Source organism: Rattus rattus, chromosome 14 (assembly GCF_011064425.1).
Source record: "Rattus rattus isolate New Zealand chromosome 14, Rrattus_CSIRO_v1, whole genome shotgun sequence".
NCBI lineage: Eukaryota > Metazoa > Chordata > Mammalia > Rodentia > Muridae > Rattus > Rattus rattus.
In genome coordinates, this window is record NC_046167.1 from 55,572,041 (window position 1) to 55,595,830 (window position 23,790).

Sequence of the window (23,790 nt, forward strand, 5' to 3'; positions counted from 1 at the left end):
TGCAATATCCCATGATCACATAGGCCAGGGCCACGGTGCAGCAGGGAAGGAAATCATACAAGAGCATGAATACCACAAATGTAGGAGTCATAGGCCAGATACCGTGAAGGGTTCAAGTGGAATGGACACTTGAGCAGCCACCAGTGTTGTGTATGGAGCCTCAGAGAGGGTAAGTCACCTGCCAAAGCCACACAGCATCCTGACAATCATATGACAAAGTCAGAAGAAAGCCACCTGTTCACCATCTCCGTGCTGTTACACAATCCTTTCTGATGACTGAAATAGTCACCACCTGTTGTTAGCTCCTCACGGTGCCTCGTGTTCTCATTACTGTGTTTGGATATCAATTGATTTTTAAAAGTCTCTACTCAAACTCTCCATTTTCCCTAATTCTAAGCTCAGTCTTTTATTTATTTTTATTTTTTCTTACCTCAAACATTTCATCCTTACCAAAGTCCTCCCTTCCTCCTCTCCCCCAGACTCCTTTTCAGAAGAGAAATGGAGGAAGAGCGGATGGGGGAGAGACTGGGAGGAGAGCAGAGAGGGGAAGCTGCAGTTAGGATGTAAAATTAGTTGATTAATTAATTAATTAATTAATTTAAAAAGAAAGCAGGCCTCCCAGAGATAGCAACCAAAACCTGCGTAACAAGTTACAATAAGACTAGACACAAACCCTTACATGAAGACTGGGAAAGGCAACCTAGGAGAAGGTAAGGGTCCCTAAGAGGAAGAGCCAGGCAGTGGTGGCTCGTTCTTAAATTTTCTAGGCTTCATTCTAGACCATTTCTTAAGATTAAGCCTTCCTATGATACAGATTCAACAAAAATTGTTCAAATTCTGTCTATCAGTCTGGTCCTGAGAAAACTCCGTATTTCACTGTCCCTACCCATCCCCGCCTTCGGCTTCCTTCCGGTCTCCATCTGACACCCGATGCTCTGGCCTCCCCTGCAGCTCTTTTCCACCAACATCTGGACCCCTGTGTTCATGGTTGACCACGGGAGAAAAGAGCACCTCCTGTTCGAGAAAAAGCTAAAACAAACAGCAACAAAAAGGCTCATATGTAGTAGAAATACAAAGGACACAGCCCCTTAAGTGCAGAAAATGTGGCGAGGAATAGTCTAGACAGCTTGGGCACCCTCAGCATCTCGCCCCTGGCCCAGCTCCAGCGACTGCGCTTGAGGATCTTGACCATTTTCCTCACCAGGAAAACTGAAGACAAGGGACTCAGCCAGCCAGGCACCATGGCCACAGGCAAGAATGAGAACCAAGAATAAAAGTGCTGACAAAAGAGCTAACATTGATTTCTAGTGGATGTCAGTGCGTCGCACACTGTCATTTTGCCCCAACATGACCAAAGCTCGGAGAGATAAGTAAACTTGCTCGGACACGGCATGAGGTGCTGACAGAACCTGGAGCAGTAGCCGGAGTCTAATTCAGCTACCACCAGCCAGTCCTCACTGCTCCCCATTTGTGCTTTCTACAGATACAGCCTAAGGGCTGACTTCCGGAAATACCCATGCACCCTGACATTTTGCTTTCTGATTTGCCTATGGTCAGTCTGAAATGGCAACAGGTTGGGCTTGCTACTGTTTTAAGAGGTCATTACAAATTACCCTTCCTCTGGCAAGTTCAGGTATAACTGAGAAGCAGATACAGGACTCAGGCAGATGACAACCACAGTAGAGCTTTGTTTCTAACAAGGCTGAGTAAGTCTGCTGGCTCCTGAGGCTACATCTCCGGGAATCCATGCCCAGCCAACCTTCAGGGATAGATGTCCATTTAAAGGCCGGGCCCTCCCCAGGGAGGCGCCATGAAGGTGGTGCCCTGTGTTCTCTCTTCTTCCTCCCTTTCCCCACACTAACCTTCCTCCCAGGAAGCAGCTTTGGCAGGGGAAGGCAGCATGAGGAACAGCTGGAGGAATCTAGGAGCGACTGTGGATTGCGAGTGGTAGAAACACAGGAAGGTCTACACAGAAGGCAAGGGCCAGGCCGCAGAGACTCTCTATATGAAGTGGTGGCAGCCTAACTAAGCTCCTTGAGCAGGGATGTGGCACTGTCAGATTTTAGTTGTTTTCAATGGGGTAGAGTGGGTTGGGAAAGGCCAACTGCAAGGGTGGGGAGCATCATAAAAAGGGAGACTACAGCGGCTCTGTTCACAACCAGCCAGGCTAGATGGAAGGCTCTGGAGGAGGCTGGTGAGGCCCTATGGGTGACTGCTGTCAGCAGCTCTTCAGAACAAGTCCTAACCTTGGTGATGTGGAGATCAAGGAGACAAGTGAACCACACATGTCAGATACCCTGCACACTGCACCAGGAGCCCCCGACCCTGGCCTGAGCTCAAAGCTCCTAGGAAAAATGTGTTCTGAGTTCCATCCCAGTGTGGAAATGCCTTCCTTCCAGCATCTTAACAGTTTACTCAGCATCTCACAGCTGTGACAGCAGTGCAGGCTGCTTCTGCCTCCCGCCCCTGCAGAAGTGCAGGTGTGATTGACAGGATAAGAAACACATTTGTGTGTTGATGGACGGGTTTCTGGGCCTTCCGTGGGCTAAGAAAGTCTGCATTCATCTGTTGTCCAGCACACATCAACCCGGGCCCCTTGGGGAGAGCATCATGGTGGGCACTGAGAACAAAACAGTGCACAGGAGGGAAGCAGTCTCTAATCTCTGAGCCAAAGGTAGTGAAGTGCAGGGGCACATGCGGAAGAGAGCAGTGTTTTCAAGACATGGAATCCACCAGAAGCCTAGCACCAGATGAAAGGCAGAGACAGTGTGTGCATATTCACACCGGGGCTTAACGCAGCCATAAAGCAGAATGAAATTCTGTCATGGGTAGGAAAGTGAATGGAACTAGAGATCACCAAACATGGAAAGACAGAGCATGCGTGTTCTCTCACACGTGCAATCTCATTTATACATGATTACATGATAACACACACACACACACACACACACACACACACACACACACACGACATGAGAGTAGAAGTGGTCCAAAGACAGTAGTGAAGGTTAAGAGTAATAGAAAAGAGGAGCATGTCACAATTTCTTTTATGTGGACGTAGATTTAAATACATATTTAAATATATATATAGAGAGAGGACATGAAAGCGTAAGAGTGACGATGGTGGGGGAGACCAGGGAAGGAAGGGGTGAATATGAGATAAGTATAATGACTACACATATGAAAATGGCAATGAAACCCATTGTTTTGTAAAACTTAAAGTAAGCAACAGCATGGCGTTCTCAGAAGCCCTGAACTAGCCCTCGTGGGAACACTGACAGAGTACCCTGTACCAGACACAGCCCCAACTAGACTGTTGCCCATTCTTGTCAGGATTATGGTGTGTGAGGCAGTGATCACAGGGAAGAGACACGTTTTCATGAAGCTTCAGTGTGGAAGAGACAAATGCCAAAAACGTAACGGAGTGTTGAAGCCCAGTGGAGAGCAGGCTGCTTTGAGACAGATTCAACTTCAGCTATGAAAACACCATTGAGAGAAGAGGAAAGGTCCCAGGTGTGATGAGGTGGAAGGCACAAAGAGAGTAAGGATGCTGTGAGACAAGGTCCAACGAATCTGAGGCATGCTGAAGGATGCTGATGGCCAAATGGACTTTAAAAGACATGATTACAGAGCCAGTCGCAAGTCTGCTGGCAAGAAGCTGATGAAATTTCTTGGCAGCTTCTCCTTGCTCCCCAGCATAGATGAAGGTCATCTTCAAGGATAACTATTGAAGATGGGCTCCCTTCACCTTCTGGGTTATCTCAAAGCCCCTTGTTGGAGAGCCTACCTTCTTTTTCTTCTTGGATGGCTGGCTGGTTGGTTGGTTGGTTGGTTGGTTGGTTGGTTGGTTGGTTGGTTGGTTTGGGCGTTTCATGTTAATACTTCCCACCCTTTCTCTGCCTCCACTTTGGATATGCCTTGCTGTGCACCCAGTTGACTCAATCAAGAATGCGTTGCTTCCTTTTCAACACCAGGGTGACTGCCATAAATACTTGAAATTGGGTATATTTTGAGGGGCTAGAGTAGGATCCTGACAGCATACATGTTTCTGGATTTGAGCGTGCTGTGGCCCAAACTCAAATCTTTTAAGTTGTACTTGGAATCTGTTTTTCCGTAAAGAGCCCTCCTTGGGTGATGAGTTATCTAAAGAAATTGTAGAGATTGTCATTCTAAGAAAGACAGCCGATGGCAGCCAGTGTTGGTCCCATCAAATGCACATGGTCCTATGCAACCTTTAGCTTGCTAGACAGTGGCATCATGCAACCTAGACATGGGATACTGCTGTCCTGCACACTTGTTCGTTGGTCCAATAATAAAACTGCAGCAATTCCCAGCAAGTAACAACTTTCTACTGAGCAGATAGCAAGCTCAACAGTGACCCATCATACTGACCTTCACCTGTCCTCAAGCAGCAAATGTTCTAGTGTAAAATCCTCCGAATATAATTCTAAGCATGGATCCCTCCTAACCTTCTAGAGTAGATAATCTTTCCCATTTCCCAACCTCAAATAACAAAGTAGGTGAATGAATGCCCATCCTCTGTCTGCCTCAGTTCCCTGGTGGGCCTGGAGGAGCCTGCACGCCTAAAGCATTCCCAAGCTGAACTCAGGGAGACATAACTCCCTTCCCTCAAGTATCCTGTCTCTAATTCCTTAGTGCCCCTGGACATGAAAACACTAGGTCATTTCTCATTTAAGATAATAAGCCCTTGATAACGTGGGAGGGGACTCAGAATCTCTTTGCACTTAGAAATCATTCCCTCTACCCTAGTTTACAACAGAGCATCCTCCTAAATGTTCCTTGTGTATATCATAATGGTACCTTTCTCCCACTTAGCACCTTGTCAGTGTTAGCAAATTAAAAACCTTACTCCAAATGGCTTTGTCCTGGCTCTGCTTTTAGGGTTCCCCTGGGTGCAACCCCTTCCCCTTCTGGTATCACGAAGGGCCAGCCTCACTGTCTCCTTGTGATATACAGAGATTCCCAAGACAGAAAAGACCCGAGATTTAAAGGAAACACTTACGTGTCCTCTCTCAGCCCCTCCCCCTCCAAGATGCTACAACCAATACATCAGGGCCCTGGCTCCATGTGCAGTGCTACAGCTAAATCATAGGAAACGTTTAATTAAAAGACAAATGGCAAAATAAGGCTGTGGCGGGTGCTTTCTAATTGTGGTTTGTTAGATTTTAATTACTCGTCATAAATTGTGAAAGCTGATCCACAGTGTGCCTCTGTGCGCCCTGTTCTCCTTCATCACAAAGACGTGTTCTCGGCTGCTGACAGCATGGGCTTCATCTTCAGCATGCAGTGATCTGATCTTACACGACAGTGACTCAGCAGCTTGCCAAATCCAATTAGCAGTTCTGTGGCTGCTTACTCCGAGCAGCTAGAGCAAAGTCTGGCTGGGAACCCCTCTTAGCCAGGTCTTCCAGTCCATAGCCCACTTGTTTGTTACCAGCAATGACCTTTGCCAAGGAGGCACAGGACACATGTAGGGTCCCTTGGTGAGTTAAAAAGGTACTTTCTCCGCCTTGCCAACTTTTAGTCAGTGCTCACCAGAGATTGAGAGGGAATTGGTGATTGTGGAACTGGGCAGCCAGGGTCTCAGGGATTGGCCATCGAATTCCTATGCAGAATTGAGACCCAGAATATTAGGCACTTGCTCAGGATGACATAGGTGAATTTTTCATGTCACTGCAGTGCCAACCTCCTGACCTCAGGCATTACCCCATGTCTACCACTCGGAGCCAGAGCTATTCAAGGAAGGGTAAGTATAGTAAGGAAGGGGCCTCTGCAGACCCTGTTTGACCTAACAGGGCAACGTGGTTAAATTGGATACTCTTTCTGGTTATGTTTGCCGAGTAAATGAGATAGCTGTATAGAAGTGCTCCCAAAGGAAGTAAGGACTCATATTCTCATCAGCTAAAGACCCCTTCATAGTTCACACACATTGAAGCAAGGGAGAGAGAAGAAAGTGGACAAGAGAACATATGTAACAGGAAAATATTACAAGTCAGTCACTTCCTCCAGACATGAGCAGAAGAGTCTCTAGGATATCAGTGTATTTGGTTAATAACAAAGAGAAAGGATGACTTCTTGGATAATTTTACTTGGGGGCCAAGATTACTATCTAAACCACTATTCCAGTGGTAGAGCTCTGTGAGGTGGCTCCTTGGACACATGCCTGTGCTTTGCAAGTTGCTGCTTCTGTTGTTGGAACTGGCCTCTGTCTGTCCCCAGAGGCCACGGTAAATGCCGGGCTTCACTGAACTGTAGAAGTGATCAGCACGGCGTGGAGCTGGCAGCAGTTCTGCCTTTCTTCTCCACCCAGCAGCTCCCCATGTGACAGGAGCTGCAGTTTATGGTCATGTCCTATCTATTAAAAAAGGAAACTATAGGGCTGTACTGCTCTCTGCTCTGTTTTGGTTCTTCTTGTGAGTAGATGTTACTACAGCAACCAGGATAGAGCTTCTCCATCTCTTTCTGGGAGAGTCACTAGCCACTTTCTGTAGGGCAAACAGAGAGCAGGTTGAACCAGTCATGGTGGTGCTGACAGAGAACCCATTTGGTTGTCCTATGTTCAGAAGTCTCACTTGGAGGGACTGTAGAAAATAGTTGGCCAGTGTTTGACAACAGTGGCCAAATTCTAGTTAATGTCAACCAGTAACCAGTCAGCTATCGGGTTTTTTTTTTTTTTTTCTATGTAGCTAAATCCTAGGACACAGAGCTTTTTCTCATAAATGTAAATGTTGTTAATTAAGCAAGTGAATTAATCAAGGTCATAATTGTAATAACCGTCATTCTAACCATTCTCTCACTAACCATTTTGTGGCAATTGCTATTTAGACCTTACACATAGGCAGTTACTTTCTGCATAGTCAAGTCTCAGGGAATGATAAAGAAAGTTTCCCAGCAATGTCATGGCCATCCTAGTTTCTATGATGTTCAACCATCAGCAACATCAGTCACTTAAGGACTCATTTCCCAGATTATACCCCTACTGATAAGTCATGTGAAACTTATAAAGTTGCTGAGAGCAGGCCTTTGTAGCCCACAAGCTGATGCCCTCTTAGCCCTTTTGTTGTGAGGTAGATCGATGACTAGAGCAGATCATCAACATTTCCTAAGCCACTCATGCCAACTCAGGGAACCTCTGGTAATTCTTTCTAAAATGGAGAGTCTCTGGGCTTCTGACAAAGCCCATAGTGTGACAAAGTCCTGGTGAATGCACCCCCACTGTCACATCAGCCATCATCTGACTGTTGATGATGGATTCTTGTTTTCAGTCTTATTTCAGACTGCTCCCTGAAATAGTTTTCACGAGTGTCTGACTGAGAGCATGGGAATCCTGAGTGCATTTTAGTTTAGCCGTTCCAGAGTGGCTAGAGCATGGGACATGATGCTGGAACCAAGCCATGCTGCCTGGCCTTTCTGTGGCTGTAGGAAAATCTGTTTCCCTTTCAGGCCTTTTCTCTCTAGCTATTTTCAGGACATTTCTTAGTAGCACAGGGTATAAAATAAAGACTGGGGTTTCTTGTTGTTTGTTTGTTTGTTTATGTTCCCCCCATTCAGGACTTTACCATGGCTCCTGAGAATCCCATTAATTCTTGAAACTTCTGTAATGATCTCATCCCCTCTTCAGGTGCTGCTTATCTTTGTATTTGTTATTTTACATGCTGCTGCTGCTCCTCCTCCCCGTCCTTCTCCTCCCCTTCCTCTTTCTCTTCCTCCTCTTCTCCTTCTTTCTCTTCCCCTTCCTCCTCCTTGTCCTCTCCCTCCTCCTTCTCCTTTTTTAAGAAGCATGCTCATAGTGTAGCCTAGGCTAGATCCTCCTATCTCAGCCTCTGTGTGCTGGGATTCAGGCCTACACTGTGTCCTCTCATATTTTCATTTCTGTGTTTCTCCCCACTGCTTTCTAAGCTGAGTTCCACAGATCTGTTCCTTACTTCCTTGATCTGTGTCTAACCTGTCATTTAACCCTCTACTCCTTTTATGTCACAACTACAATCTTAATTCTACAATTTTTATGTAAATGGATTTTTTCCTAAATCTTTTACACGCACGCATGCACACATGTTTTTTTGTCTTTTAAGGCATAGCCTTATTATATAGCCCCTGGCTGACTTGAAATTTGCAGTCCTCTGGCCTTTGCCTCCACTGTGCAGTTATAACGTTGGGCTTTGAGGTTGTGTTCACTGAACTGTTTATTGGGTGACCTCTCATGCTAGTTTTTTCCTTGGATAGCTTCTGTATTTTCTTATCCTAGTTTATCCCAGGGTTAAGACCACCCAGAGCAACTTTAAGGTCCTTATTTTAACCCTAGGATCTGAGGTACTATTCATCGTGGATCATGGATCAGCTTGAGATGCATTTGAAGGTTTGACTGTTCAGGGCTGCCTTATTTCTTGTGTCCTCACAATCCACACAAAGCCAAGAACCCTCCTCTCTGATCTTCATGAGTATATTGTTTTCCTAGTGTATGCTACATCAGGAAGCCAACTCTTTACAACATTCCCATTGACAGGATCTTCCAAATAGCCAAAGCTGTTGGCTTTGTGTCAGCCTTGATCTTTTCTAGGGTGAATATTAAAATTCAAACTCTAAGCTTCAGTGCCCCACACTGTACCCCACTCCAGGGATGGAGACACCGGAGACTCCTCCTACCGTTTATGTTCTTCATTTTGGCACCTGGGAATTTTTGTCTTGCTATCATATCTTCTGCCATTTCCTTAAGACATTCTTCATGTGTGTAATTTATCCTTCTGTGTAACTTGGAACATCTGCGTGTACAGCAGTAGGCTCTTCAGTCATCTTATGCTGACATCATCCTAGAAGCTCTTAGTCATCCTGTCTTATTCTAAACTAAGCGCAGCACATAGAAAAGGTTACCATTGAAAAGAGACACATCCTCCAGTCACCCGTTCCAGCAATCTCTCCCAGACATATCTTCTGTCCAATTCCTTGGCCCAGAAAAAAATCAGCCTCAAGTGAGGGACCTAAACACATGGACAACACCATTGTCACTTCACACCATGATATGTGACAGTGCCCTTGAACTCTCATTTGAAATGGCACTTTGTCTCTGAAGCTAAGCCAATCCTCCTGAATTTCTCCAAAACATTTATAATGGACAAATCCAAGTTGAAAAAAAATTGATCGTGTTTCTCTCCTGTACCCTAGAAATCTAAGCCTAAAAAAACAATGTTTCTTTCCTTGAAGTAAGAAAATACAGAAAGTGAGCACTTCTCTTAACTGAGTCTGAATGTGGACAACTACAAGTCAATAATACTGTTGGATGTTTTATTGACTCTGACTTTTACTTTATTAACACTTTGTTCCAAGTTGCTGACGAGGCTTTGCTGACACGACTTCAATTCTTCCTAACTGTGGGAATATTTGGGAACAAATAATACTTTTTTTTATCTTATTGAGAATTGGAGAGTAGGTTCATCCAAGTAGTAAGGTTGAGGTGACTTAAAAAAAAAAGAAAAAAAAAACTTGCCAGCCCCTCTTACCCCAAGCAAAATTGCTTTTTTTATAAGATCATGAAATAGTGTTTTAGAGTTTATCTTCAAGTTTCGTTGTGGGAACAGCCTCATGAAAGCTGCAGGTACTTTGAAATAGGGATGCCATTGAGACATTAGCCATAAACGTCAGATAACATCCCGTACCGGGTAAGAGCATTTAGAGGCACCTGGACTCTATCTGTGACCTAATACTTGGCTGGATTTTGAGCCTCCGTGAGCCTGGCTTTCTTCTGGAGTGAAAGCCTGATTAGTATTTCAGTGAATGCCTTGGAATCTGACCAGGGGAAGAGGCCACCTCTAGCAAGAGGGCAGGCATGGGTGAGATCCTCACGTCACCAACATTAGGGTGTGTTACTTCCCACTATGCTAATGAACTATTAGTTTAGAGTCCTCGGGTTGTTAGGGTGTCATGGCAGAGAGATTGGAGTTCCATTGAAAACACACACACAACACTAACCTAGGACACTGCAGGCAGTGGTGCACAGATAGAGGTTCTGGTGGGACAGGCAGAAAGAAGTCTCTCCTCAAGACAAGGACACTAACAGCAGAAGTAACAGATATGAGTAGGACTTTGTCACTCAGAAGACCAGAAATTAGAATTTGCTTTTTTATTTCTTTATTTCTACAACTTCCCAAGGCCTTTATCTGTGGCACGACCATGCCTATCCCCCTGCCTCTTACATCTCAGTGGCTCCCATCCTCCTTCTTCGGGTCTCGGCTCTGATAGTCCCACAGGGAACCTTCTCTGACCTTTAAGTTAATGGGCCTTTTATGTAGCCTCATAGCTCCATGTACATCTTCTCTGTAACCTTTAATGCAGTTGTAATTTACATTTTCCATAATCCTTTGATTAGTACCTCTCTCCTGCACTAGGCGGGAAGCTCCGCAAGAGCTTGCTCGTGTCTGGCTTGTAGTACCCGACTCTTAGGCTCTCAGTACTTCGCAGAATGCATGGCACAGAGTGGATTGGGTGGGCACCATTCATTTCAGGACTCCAATAATGAATTGGATAGATCAATGGATCAATGACTATATTCCTGACACTGCAAACAGTGATGGTACCCATGACATGGACTACCCTTCCCTCCAAGATCCCATTCCTCTTTTGACCCCTGATGGTCCTTATGTACCCAAGCAGGACCATTATTCCCTTTTCTGCTGGTCATGAGTTAAGAAGTGTAACCAACTGCCATGGAAGAAAAGGACTACACTAAATCCATGACCAGCAAAGAGAATAAATCATAGGATACATTTGTCAGCTCCATGTGAGGGGAGCAGCCTCTTAGGTCACACCGAGGAAGCCTGCCTTCGGTAGGCCGACCTAGAAGCAATCACATTTTGTAGAAACAATGCAAGCATGGGTCGGAAGAGCTCTCAGGTCTGTCATCTTTTTGCTCCTTTGAGTTCATAAATTGTGTTACTTGTGCAGTGACACTTAATGAAGCCATTCATCACTACATTGTTCCAACCTAAAATAGCATAGCTGATGCTCATCCTGCCTAAAAATAATCCCTATGCTGTCCCCTCTCCCTTGATCTCTGACCTTCTAATGGAAAGAAATGGCACTATAGATTAGATCCATAGAGTCCCCCCCCCTTTTTTTTTTTTTGCAAAATGATGACATTAGAAAGTCTGTAAATCTTTCTTTACTAATGTGTGATTCTTTCAAATGTGATCCTGAGTCTTAAAATATTTGTAAATCACTAAGGAAATAAAAGCTATACAGCATGACATTCTACTCTGAATAGTGGGGTTAGGGAATGCCTATAGTATGCTCAAGTGGTAACAATTAACATGGGGTAGAACTGCAGGGATCACAGTGAAATCCTCCAGTCAGCTCTGACGATAACTACCAGGCCACCTCTGCATGCAGTGAGGCTGCCCAGAACAAGGGCCCTCCTTTGATTTAGTTCCTTTTCACCTGGTCTAACAAAATACTTGACAAAAAGTCACCTAAGAGAAGATGGGCTTATCTTGGCTTATGGCTCGAGGGTACAGTCCATCCGAGCTGGGAAAGCATGGTGGCAGGAACTTCAGACACACTGCCACACTACCAGTGGAGTAAGACCCACCCCCAGGGACAGGCTGATGGCATGGTTATGTTCTAAGAAATGAGTGTTCAGATGGTTTTCTTATCATACAAACATTATGCAGTGTAGTAACATATATGAAGTCGGGTATGCTTGTCACTGTGTGATACAGACTCCTGGGAGTGTGATCATGTATGTGGTCTGTCTGTCACCGACCACAGTGTCACTATGCAATGGCATCCCTCTATCTAATGCTTTGGGAGATTTCTCCACTACCATTGAAGCAGGCAGACTGGCCACTTCATGAATATTCATGTATTGATCAAGCAGTTCATTTACATGTCCCTATCTCCCACAGTGCAGACCTCAGCATAGGATAAATAGTTGCTGATCAACCAGCCACACAGTATAAAAAAATTGGCGATCAATGGGCTAAGCTGGAACTGTAGACCTCACCTGCCACACATCTTTTGTAACCTGACTTGGTAATCACTGTCAACAGTCAAGAAGCAGCCTTATAGCAGCAGAGCCAGCTCTGGTGACTTGAATTTGGCAGATACAGGCCAGAGAAGAAACTAAAATCACCTCCGAATCTTCCACACAATTGAAAATAAGTCATTTCTTCAGCTTTGTTAGAAGTGTAAGAAGTAGAACAATTGGAAAAGAAATTGTCCAATAAGGGAAAATCCCTGCTATATCATAAAGGGAGGACTTAAAAATCATATTCATGAGATGTGGAGCATCCCGACCTCTCTGTCTGGAACCTGGTGACTCCACTGAGCAGGGCAGCACTCAGCCTGGACAAGCACTGGCATCCAGAGCTGTCCCTGCTGTTCGGGTTTTGGTTTAAGTATGATGTGAATTCCTGTTTTTGGCTTATTTCAGGCACTGCGCTTTAATTTCCCTTTTTATTGTGGTAGAACTACACGACACTCTCCACTTCTGCCATTCTTGAGTGTACACGTCAGTGGCATTGGGCACATGCACACTGTGTGACCATCACCTTGGTCCATCTCCAGAACTCAGTCATCTCCTGACATTGAAACTCTGGACCCACTCCCCAGAGTTCACTGGCCCGCGCTCACCCGCCCAGTCGCTGGCAGTGCCTGTGCCCCTGGCGTCTGTATGTTTGGGTCCAAGGCACCCTGCATAGCAGAGTCATGGGATGCTGGCCTTTTGTTTGTGGTTTGTTTCACTGAATGCTGTGTCCTCAGGGTATATTCACCTTGTCACATGCATCATGTGTGATCACTGGGGCCTTCTTCATAGGCCACAGTAAAGACTCTGTCACACTAATATCCAAAACAATTTCCCTGGTTTGTCTCTTTTTCTCATTCGGTCTTTTAGACCTCCGTGAGTCGGTATTTATATTGTAGAATAGGAACCTGTATCAGATTAGAAGCTGGCCCCAGAGCCTAGCGGAGAAGCAGTAGTAAGAGAGGCCATTAAAAGACTTCTCAAAGTAGTTATTTTCAGTCATACTCAGATGAAGATCCAGAACCTCAGCCCCACCCTGCAGGAGGCCTGGCCTCCACCTCCCTCCCTAAGCCTGCTTGGCAGAAGCCACTGCTCAAGAGAACCAGAAGCTATGGGGAGAGTTAGAAGAAGAAAAAAACCCGGGGGTGCTTTGAACTTCCCAGAGGACTTGCCAGGTGTCTGATGTTCAAACACACTTCTTGCCTATAAAACGTGTCTCTGAGGAGCTCTTAAGTTGCCGACTGGGGCTGACCAGTGAGTGGACCAGTGGGGGTGGACCAGCTTGGTTTCTCTCCCAGCTGCTGGTCCTGCCTCTATCACGGCCTGCATGGGAGTTGTCTTTCCCCAGGCAGAAACTGTCAGAGGAACCATCTGGTCCAGTTTCTTATGACTGACTGGTAGGAACAGAAATCCCTCTGGGAGATAGGAAGCTTGGCAGTGGCGGTGAAACACTTATCTGTGGCTAGCTCCTCGTCTGGCTGAGAACTACAGAAACACAGCTCAGAAGGGTCTCCAGGGAACACTAGGCCAAGAAGACAAAGTGTTCGGAAACTCAGGCGGCAGGCCTCTACGCCATTGTTGCAGTTTGAGATAAAACGTCTCCCACAGCTTTATATGTAGAAGGTTTAGTTGCCAGGCTTTTGGGGGACTGTATCCTGAGGGCCCTAACATAGTCACTAATCTATTGATATATTTATATTCTGACACTATTAGAAGGTGACGTAAGCCAAGAGATTGGCCATGTAGTTCAGGCTATGTCTTGCCCTGGACCCTTCCTCTAACTCCTGTCTCTGCTTCCTGTCTGCCATGATATGAGTCTCCTTCTGTCCAAATGCACAGGAGCAAGTAACCATGGACCAAACCCTTTGAAACCATGAGCCAAACAAATTTCTAGTCCATGGTTTCTGTCTGGTGTTTGGTCATGGCTATGCAAAAGTGACTGATACAGCTATGGGAGGGGTTGGATGAGGATAGAACCAAAGGCCTAAGTATCTGATGGACGAGTGACTGGGACTCCCAGGAAGAGGATGCCTCTTTTCACTGGTCTTCCAAGCAAAACTTTCCACTGGTGAAGCTAGCCCACTGCTCTCCATCCTCCTGGGATCCCTTCACATCAGAAATGAATGTAACACATGCCCACCTCAGCCCTTCCATTTCATTCCATGCAGATGGATGGTAGATTCCTCCAGAATCTCTTCCCTCCTGTTTATTCTTGGGATATTAGGGCCAGAAAGAATTAAAGCTCACTTAGCCCACCTCTCACTACTAAGGAAAATGAGACCAGGCAAGGTGCCTCACCTAAGCTTGCCTGTCACTGCCCCAGCTTCCTTATAGAAGAAGGGGAGGGGGAGAGGATAGGGGGCTTATGGACAGGAAACCAGGAAAGAGAATAGCATTTGAAATGTAAATAAAGAAATATCCAATTAAAAAAAAAGAGAGAGAGCCTGGGCTCCACCTCCCATCACCAGAATTTCTTCTTTATCTCCTCTCTGTAATTGTTTATAGCAGGGAACGCAGTACCTGGATCGGTTAATTCAGACCAGGCCCAAATCTGTGCTTCATGCTTTATCAGGAATAGCTCTGGTTGTCCTCGGACCAGTGTCAGATTCCAGATTCATTAAAGGGTTAAAAATTGACAAACCAGGATTATGCGTGCAACAGATGAGCAGGATGCCCTCGTGTTAGTTTCACTTCCAGTGATGTTAGTTATATGGTGTCAGCTATGACCCAAAATATTAAAATTCCAGGAGTAAATAAGTGGTGAGTTCTAATTCACATGCTTTGAGCACTATGAGATTTTAAGCTACCCCACCTGTTGTTTGTTCAGCATCTCTATGCTGTGTACACTCCCCACCCATCATCTAGAAGCTTCCTCAGATATCAGATCCGCTGTGGGATATAAAAAAGTCTTTGAGTAGAGCAGACTTTAATTTAATAATGGCCCAAAGCTTAGGAGCATACACAGTGGACATTTTTTGTTGCTTATTGCGATTGCAATTGTTCCATTTTACTGTTTTTAGCCTCTTTTTCTAAAATAGTAAAATCTTTCTATTGATTCTTTGTTCACATCATGCACACCAGTCCTACACAGCTCCCTATCCCTTTATATCTGCACTTTGCTCTTGAACACCCCCCACCAAATAAAAAACACAAACAAGCAAAAAGCACAGAGAAACATCTCCTGTTGGAAGCTGTAGTGTGTCGCAGTGTGTCCCACAGCACATCCCTCTGTCCACACACCTTCACTTGCTGATGTTCACTGCAGTGAGTCATTGGTCTGAGAAGTCGAGATCTCTGGCTTCTATGATTCTATCATCATGTTGGATCCTCACTGAGAATCCTCCCAGTTATCGTGTTGTTGCCCTGTGTCATGGAAATCATGCAGCTTTGGAACAGCAGGACTGGCCTTTTCACATATCCCAACCACTCACAAATGATACGGAGTGGGGGTCGGGTCAGAGATCTGGATATGGGCCTGCGTGGTAGCTGGTCAGTGAGCCCCCAGGGTGAGCTCTCTAGTCCTGCTCTGGCTGGGCCACCCAATGCCACCATCAGCAGGAGGCAGGGTCAGTTCTTCCGTTCCCATGGCCTCAGGCCAGCTCCCCAGTACTCATGGCTTCAGAGCCAGCTCCACTGCTGCCCAGTCAGAGAGGGGCCTGAGGGGAGCGCTTTCCCAAGCTTTGCAGCCTGCAAAGGGCTAGGCCAACTCTCCTACTCTCACAGCCCCTGAGCTGGCTCACCAGTGACTTCACCATCAGGACAGCCAGTGAGCGGAAGGGCTAGTTCTCCTGCCCTCAGGGCCAGCTCTCACTATTGCTCCTGGGAAGGGGAAGGACCCATGCCACCTCACGACAGATGAATGGTGGAGCCGGCTCTCCTGCCCTCTCTCCTGGGGTCAGCTCTCCCAACTGCCTTCAGTAGCATGAGGGTAGAAGGCATCTCCCCCACCCAAGACCATCTCACAGCAGAGGAGTTATGGTGCAGCTCTCCCTCAATGATCCCTTTCACAGTTTACCCACGCCCCTGCCACAGAGCCAGGTCGCCCACTCTCATCACCCCAAGATGATCTCTTCCGTCTGTCTCAAATGGTGAGGGATGGGGGTGGGGTTAGCCTCTTAAGGTGCTTAAATTTTAATTTAAATCAAATTTCATCACAGGCACCCCAATCATACTTTAGAAAAATGTATCTATAGTATTTGTTGCTACTGCTGGTATTGGGCAACCACTGGGGTCTTGGCATGTGTCCCTACCACTAAGTAGGTAATACGCTCATGACAGGCAGCTCTGAAATTACTGCTGTGTACTGCTCCCATCCAGTCCTCAGAGACCCAAAAAGGAAATGGAAGTCTTACTTCATAGGCAAGAACTCTGAGGCACAAGAGATCATGCAAAGGCCCAAGATCTCCCAGCAAAGAGAACAGGAATTAGAACCAGGTTTCTCTTAACTACAAAGTCAAGTTTTTCTCCATTCTCCCACATCCCATCAGCTCTCTGTCCTGTGCTTGGAAGTGACATAGAGCTGTCTCCCTCCCTCTTCTCCTTGCCACCCTGTGCCTCTTGTCTGGGTTCCACAAGCCTTTGAATGTACTGAATGAACTTGTTCTCTCCCCTGAGCAAAATGCTTATGACACGGGACGTCGGGCTGAGCTTTTGCCTCTAAAGCAGGAAGTAGTTGAAGATGAAGCCAAGGACCCAGCCTTTTCACTTTGTTAGTGGAACTCTTCTGGACTGATCTTTCTGCACTGAGTAATCTCTGTGTGGATAGGCAGTGTGTGCAGTGCCCACTGGTCATGCCTGATCTATTCCGGGAGGTGTCAGGCGCACCATCCAGGAACACAGAGTAGCTTCTCTGTCACAGATGGAAAAGCAGACTATTGTGGATGCTGTAGGAGCTAGGTTTGGGCTGCATGTGAGGAAGGCTTTTATTTCAAGTTCAGAGTCAGTTCGGTTACCACGGTGAACCTAGCAGTTATATAATAGAAGTCTTCCCACCCTCCCCAAGACTCTGACCCATTGTTCCTTCTTTCCAGCAGGTTCTATAGCTCTGCACCCCTTCAGAAAATGCCCCCTGGAATACTTGGAGCTGAGGAGCACAAGTGGTTTTGACAGTGGTTCACCTTATCACTCTTATCTTTTAAGATAGTTATTACTCAGCCTTTTCACATTAAAACTGACAAATATCCCCATTTATCGGGTGCAGTGTAATAGTTGGGGCTTTGTGTAATGACACAAGAATCAAGATGTTTGCCATATTCGTCATCTCTTTGTGTTAAGAACATTTAGCATCCTCTTGTAGATGATTTAAAATATTCAAAACAGGGTTACTAGCCAGGGTCGTCTGCTTTGCCACGGATCACCCTGTTCCAGTCACCTTCCATAACGTTGCTGCTGTTGACCGTTCATCCCCACCCCGGCCAATGGCAGCTCCCTACTGCATTTTTGAGAACAGCTTCTTTAGGTTCCACAAATGAGAACATGCACTATGTGTCCCTTCTGTAATTGTCTTATTCCACTAAGCATCAAGTCCTCATGATTATCCATGTTGCTGCGATGACAGGATCCCACCTTTTTAAAGACTGAATAGTATTCCATTGAGTATGTGTTCCCCTTGATTCTTCCATTCATCCTCTGTTGGATGCTTGTGGTAATCACGTCTCTTGGCTTTATGAATACTGCGCCAATAAGTATGGGGTACAGGCCCTCTCAGTGCCTGGTAAAACCTCCTTTGGATGCATACCCAGGAGTGGATTGCTGAGCCCTTGTAGGCATAAGCTTGACAGTCCTCTTACTGATCCAGACTTGACTGTTCTCAACTCCCACACAGCTTTATCTTTGCTCTAAAGTTAGGAGTCTCGGAGGAGGAGGCACTAAAACAGAATCCCCCTCTGCTAGCTTGTCCCGCTGGCCTGCCACCTCTCCCCATAGCTCACATGGGATTGCCCGTCCCAGCTCTCAGTTTCTGCCTGAGCATCTGGACTTGGGTGGGAGGTGGAATTGGGTAAGCCTTGGCATTCACAGGGGAACAGGGAACAGGACCCAGGAGAAAGCAAGTCATGCTTTTTGTTTCCCCCAGGATGGACTGGACCCTGAAAAAAGGGGGGTGGGGTGATGGCAGGCTGGTTGGGAAAAGCACAGGAGAGCATCATGAATTTCTCAGAAACAGACAAGGATGGTCACATATGGCTGCCTTGTGTCCAGTGTCTACAGGCAGACTGACCCAGATTTTTTTTTTTTTTTTGGTTTACATTGTTTAACTCTGTAACTAGATGAACAGACCATGTGCTGACAAGGAGAACCTCAGACCTTCCTGTTGAGTGCAGAGTGGCACAGCTGGCTTCGCTGCCAAGTGGCTGCCAGCCCTCTTACTGCCGACTACTGGCTGGCAAGTTCTCCATTCTCTTCCTGTGCTCCTCTCTGCCCAGTTCAGTGCCTGCAAGATGCTTTTTCTTGAGTGACAGACTAACGCAGTCTATAAACGAATAGTCCCAGTTGAAAACACTGCAATATACAGTGTTATCTTAAAATCTTATATTAAATTCTCTTTTTTAAAAAGGGGCAAAAGGCCAAGTTCTAGCCAGCAACCATTCATTGTACAGTCAGCCAGTATTACAAGGCAATGAAAATTGTTACTTTTTTCTCTTGTTTCCATCTTGTCAACAAAGGGATTTGACCTCCCTAACTGAACAGTAGATAATCACGTTTATTTTTCTCATGAGTAGAAGCCGCGGAGTACATGAAAATGAACTTTGATTTGCCTATGAAGCGCCAGGTTGTACAACCCACTCTGCTCATCCCAGAGCTGGGCCCTATGGATTAGATAGAAAACTATAGCAACTGCCCAGGCCCAGGCCCCAGTACTGCACCAGTAGGAAAGACCACTGTCAGTCAGTGTATTCCTTGTCTGTGTGTCTCACTCATAGAATGTCCTGGTCATCCAGTCTTATTCTGCATCTTCCTTGGTTGTTTTAAAATTATATTGCTACTTAGAGGAAGTTGGATATGTTCACTTTCTGGCACTATGAGAAATACCTGAGAAATGAGGAAGTATTTATTTGGGCCCATAGTCTAGCGCCTTCAGTCCATGACCAATTGACTCAGTTTTGTTCCTGTGGAAGCATGTTAGAGAGTGACCCCATGATCAGAGAGATTTATTTACCCTATGCTAGTTTTGAAAAAGAGAAAGAATGGAGCTGGGTCCCCTTTATCTGCCCTCTAGAACCTGCCTCCAGTAACCTAAGGTAGCCACACTCCACCTTACATCTTAAAGGCCCCACTGTCTCTCAGTAAACAGGGTCTCTGGTGAGATTCGGGGTCCAAATCAGGAAGAGCTCAAAGGTGAAGGGGAGGAGGGTACGTGATGGAGCTCTTGAGTATGATGGTGAGGACTGTGTTCTGAAACCAGACTATCAAGGTTTTGTTTCTGTTCTATTGAAATGGAATTCACATAACATGAAGTTAGCCATTTTGAAAGCATACAGTCGGGGCTGGAGAGATGGCTCAGCGGTTAAGAGCACCCAACTGCTCTTCCAGAGGTTATGAGTTCAATTCCCAGCGACCTTGAACTCATCCATCTGTAAAAAGATCCGATGCCCTCTTCTGGTGTATCTGAAGACAGCTACAGTGTTGTATACTTATATATAATGAATAAATAAATCTTAAAAAAAAAAAAAAAGAAAGCATACAGTCCAGTGCCATTGGGCACTCACTTCTCTAGTCTGCTGTTTCAGACAGTGGGACCATGCAGCATGTGATGTGTATGGCTTCTGCATACTTAGGTTTTGAAGTTCACCTGTTTCCACTCATTGGAATTACATTCTCTGGTTATACTAAATCTATTGTTACCCATTCATCTGTTGGTAATGACCAAACAACTTTAGGAAAATCAATCTCAATCTCAATCTCTCTCTCTGCCCCCCTCCCTCCGTCCCTCCCTCCCTCTGTCCCTCCTTCCCTCATGTGTGGGGTGTGTGTGTGTGTGTGTGTGTGCGTGTTAGGGAGGATTGAACCTATGGCTTCACCCGTCTTTGGTAAACACTCTACCACTGACCTATAGCCCCTGCCCCTTTTTTCCTTTTCATTCTGACACAGGGGCTCATGAAGTTGCCATGGCTAGTCCTACTTACTCTATAGTCTGATCATGCCTTGAACTTGTGAACCTTCTGCCTTAGCCTCCCCAGCTACCTGAGGTTACAGATCTGATCACGAGGCTCAGTAGCAAACTCTTGTCTGACTTTTAGTTTGATGCTTTCCATTCTCTGGGGCATAAACCTAGAAATTATATAGGAACACCACAATTAGTGGTTTGGAAGCACACTACACCTGTTCACAGTAACGCACTGTTTTGTACCCTTGCCTTCTTGCCTGGCCCTAACTCCTCTCATATAACATTGTCCTACTGTTTGAACTTGGACAAGTCACGTCTGCCTTCTGAGCTCAGAGCTATATCTTGGGGATGATGCTTGGGGTGATGCTGCCTGCCTACTGAAGATGTCAGTCAGAGCACATGTATGTGTCAGGGAAAGATAGAAGCACGAGGTCTAAAAGGCTGCTGTGAAGGGTGTGAGGCAGCAGAGAGTCCTGAGCCAAACCCAAGGGCAACCCTCCTCTCAGGTTTGCCACAGCTCCATGAGCCTGAGGTTTGCAGAACAAACCAATCTCTGGGGCTAAACAGACCTGGTTCCCCTCCTTACTACTGGACTCAAGTCATAACCTGGGCTAGGGTGGGAAAGTTAGAAGGATAGCCATTTCTTCTTTCACCTGAAACAGACTGCTGGAGCTAAAGAGGAAGAGACATGCCAGCCAGCCTAGAATATGAGCGCCTCAGAGGTGGCTCCTTCCTGCAGATGGAAGTGACTCCTCCCTGCTGCCCTGCAGGTGGGGCCTCTATGCCCTGCTGAAGACAGGCCCTGCAGGGAACAGCAAAGGGTCCTAGAAACTCCCCCTTCCCAAATGTGAGCTCAAGGTGGGAAGGGGAAAGACAGAAAAGTAAAGTGGACAAGCCAGAGTGGGGAAGAAACGGAGAAATACCTGGAAAAAGAGAATAAGGTGACCCAGGCCCCTGCACACATGTAGCAGAGGAGCAGCCCAGTCTTCACCTGGGTCCCAAACAACTGGAGCAGGGGCTGTCCCTAAAGCTGTAGCCTGTCTGTGGGATATGTTCCCCTCACTCAGCTGTCTTGTCTGGCTTTAGTGGGAGAAGTGGCACCAAGCCCTGCAGAGACTTGATATGATAGGGGATACCCAGAGGGGCCTCTACTCTGTGAGGCTCAAGGAGTGTCTGAGGAGAAGGTGGGAGGGGAGGACGGAGATCAGGATGTAATATGAATAAATTAAATTGAAAGCGAGAGAGAATGAATAAGGGGCTAGGACCAAGACAGACACTTGTCTTACACTGACTGACCTAAATCAGAAGGTGGGAGACAAAGAAAGATCACCCTGGTAAGAACAAACCAAAAACATCAAGAAGACCCTGGGAGCAGAGGCTCTGGGATCTGGTGGCCACACAGGGAACTATAAACTCTTCTTGTGAGGGGGTTCTCAAAAGGTCCAATGTGACCAAGTTATGACGTGACAGAAGGCCCAGCCCTTCCTTGCCTAACTGAAGATGTTGTGGCCTCTCCTGGTGAGGATGAGCAGGTAGCAGGAAGAGAGAGTGATGCTGGGTCTGGCTTGACCATTTGAAACCTCAAAGCCCAGCCCCAGTGACACACATCCTCCAACAAGGCCCCTCCTCTAATAGTGCCACTCCCTATGAGCCTTTGGGGGCCATTTTCTGTCAGACCACCTCACAGCATGATGGAACCAGCTTCTCCATTGTGCAAGTTACTATGTCTTTAACAATCACCTTCTCACACACTGAAAAGATGTCCGTGATGACCAGTGATATTTCTGTGGTGATACATGACTGATCCTGTCCCGCTAGGTCTGCTCTTAGCAGCTGACACCATACCATTATATGCTGTATGAGAGTAATCCCTACTGTGTCGGTCCGTGTGCAGGCATGGTTCACTCACCTACTTGCATTTCCTCCTCCCCCAACAGGACACACAGGACCAGCCATTGCTACCGCATTACCTACCGCCACATGGAACGGACACTGTCCCAGAGAGAAGTCAGCAGTGTCCACCAGGCTGTGCAGGAGGCCGCTGTGCAGCTACTGGGTGTGGAAGGCCGTTTTTGATATCATGCATTACACAGGCTGCAGCCCTCACGGAGCTCCAGGACTCGCCAGAAAGGGGAAACACATTGTTTGTGAACTGGAGTGTCTGTCCTCGTTTGATAAATGGGTCTGCTTTAGGACTTTCAGGAAATAAAGGATCACTTTTTAGAAGCATTGACATAGCATTTGTCTTTTATTTGGGGGAAGGAGAAAGCAGACACTGATATAAGAGTTCCCTACTATTCGTTTAGAAATGCTTGGCCCATTGGCTCTCTGTGTGGTTAATTGGTCCCTGGGTTCCATTAAGCACCAGGCATGATTCTTGCCTGACAGGCTCCTCCACCCATGTAATGAGTGAAGCCACAGAGAAGGATCTCAGAAGCTGGATATAGTGCAGGCATGCCGTGTGTGTGTGTGTGTGTGTGTGTGTGTGTGTGTGTGTGTGTGTGTGTGTGTGTGTGTGTGTTGCTTGGCTGTAGGTCACAGATCCTGCATTTTGACAAATTGGAGGTTTGTGGTAAACTGTGTTGAGCAGGCCTGTCTTCCCCACCTTCTTCAGCTCAAATGATCATTAGTATTTCTTAGCAGTGCTTTTCAATTGGGGGAAGTATTTTCTTTCCTTCTTTTTTTTTAAATAAAGCTACAGTGCACCTCACAGAGGGCAGGATCATCTGAGCCAAACTTCCACATGCACTGGGAAACCAGAAGATGCCTGTAACTTCCTTCACGATGAATTCACTGTATCACCGTGATCTGGACCCAGATCATCGTCCCAGCCCAAGCCTGTGCAGGAAGCCTTTGAGTCTCTGCCGTCCTTTCTCCCTTCTCTCCTTTGTTTTGCAAAGGGCAGGCTTCAAAGAGCCCACTGATGAAATGCCAGGGTGTCCCTTGAAAGTGGAGAGTCACCTCTCTCAACCAGGCAAGGTAGATATTTGCTTTCATAAACCCCAGCCCGGGGCTAGCCCCTTGGCCCTAGGCTTGGACCTTCCTGCCACTGCTCTAGTGAGGGGAAGGGCAGGAGCAAGGGCTGCCCTGAGTCCAGGAGACACTGAGGGCCAGCGTGGCCAACTCCCCAGGTTGTTCCCTGCAGGAGACCTCCACTTCCAGAATGAAGGCGACCTTTAAGGGAGAGCAGAGGGCTTTGAAGTCTCCCCCTTTCCATCCTGGGCACTCTGTAGTCAGCCTGCTTCCCTCATGACCAGCCTTAATAATCAGATCCCAGGCCTGACAAGATGCTGGAGGCTGATGGAAGACTCGGAGTGCTGGGATAAATATTTGATGAGAGGTAGCCATTACCAGTAAGCATGCAGGGGGTAGGCAGCTGCCCAGAGTGTGGCTGTGTTTGGAAACAGGCTCATTCCAGACATAATTAGCTAAGAGGACGTCTTACTGGGCGAGTTAGACCCTATTCCAAAATGGCTAGTGTCTTTCTGAGAAGAGGACCACATGAAGACAGAAGCCAGCGGAGCTATCTATGAGCCTGGGACTCCCAAAGCTTGCACACAAGCAAGGGGAGATGGGAGGGTCCCCTCTAGATTTTAAAGGAGAGCAGAGACCTGTTCAACCAACACTTGACATCAGAATTCTGCCCCCACCC

The 23,790-nt window shown here is 46.5% G+C and overlaps 1 protein-coding gene across 1 annotated transcript in view; it reads left to right on the top strand.

The window, feature by feature from the left end:
• Fars2 (phenylalanyl-tRNA synthetase 2, mitochondrial) overlaps window positions 1-22,367 on the top strand; it is a 372,370-nt gene extending 350,003 nt beyond the window's left edge. The window contains exon 8 of the mRNA XM_032885023.1: window positions 22,076-22,367. Within this exon, the coding sequence (XP_032740914.1) occupies window positions 22,076-22,214 (139 nt within the window). The 3' untranslated portion in view covers window positions 22,215-22,367. The remainder of the gene's footprint in view (window positions 1-22,075) is intronic.
• Window positions 22,368-23,790: the final 1,423 nt, after the last annotated feature.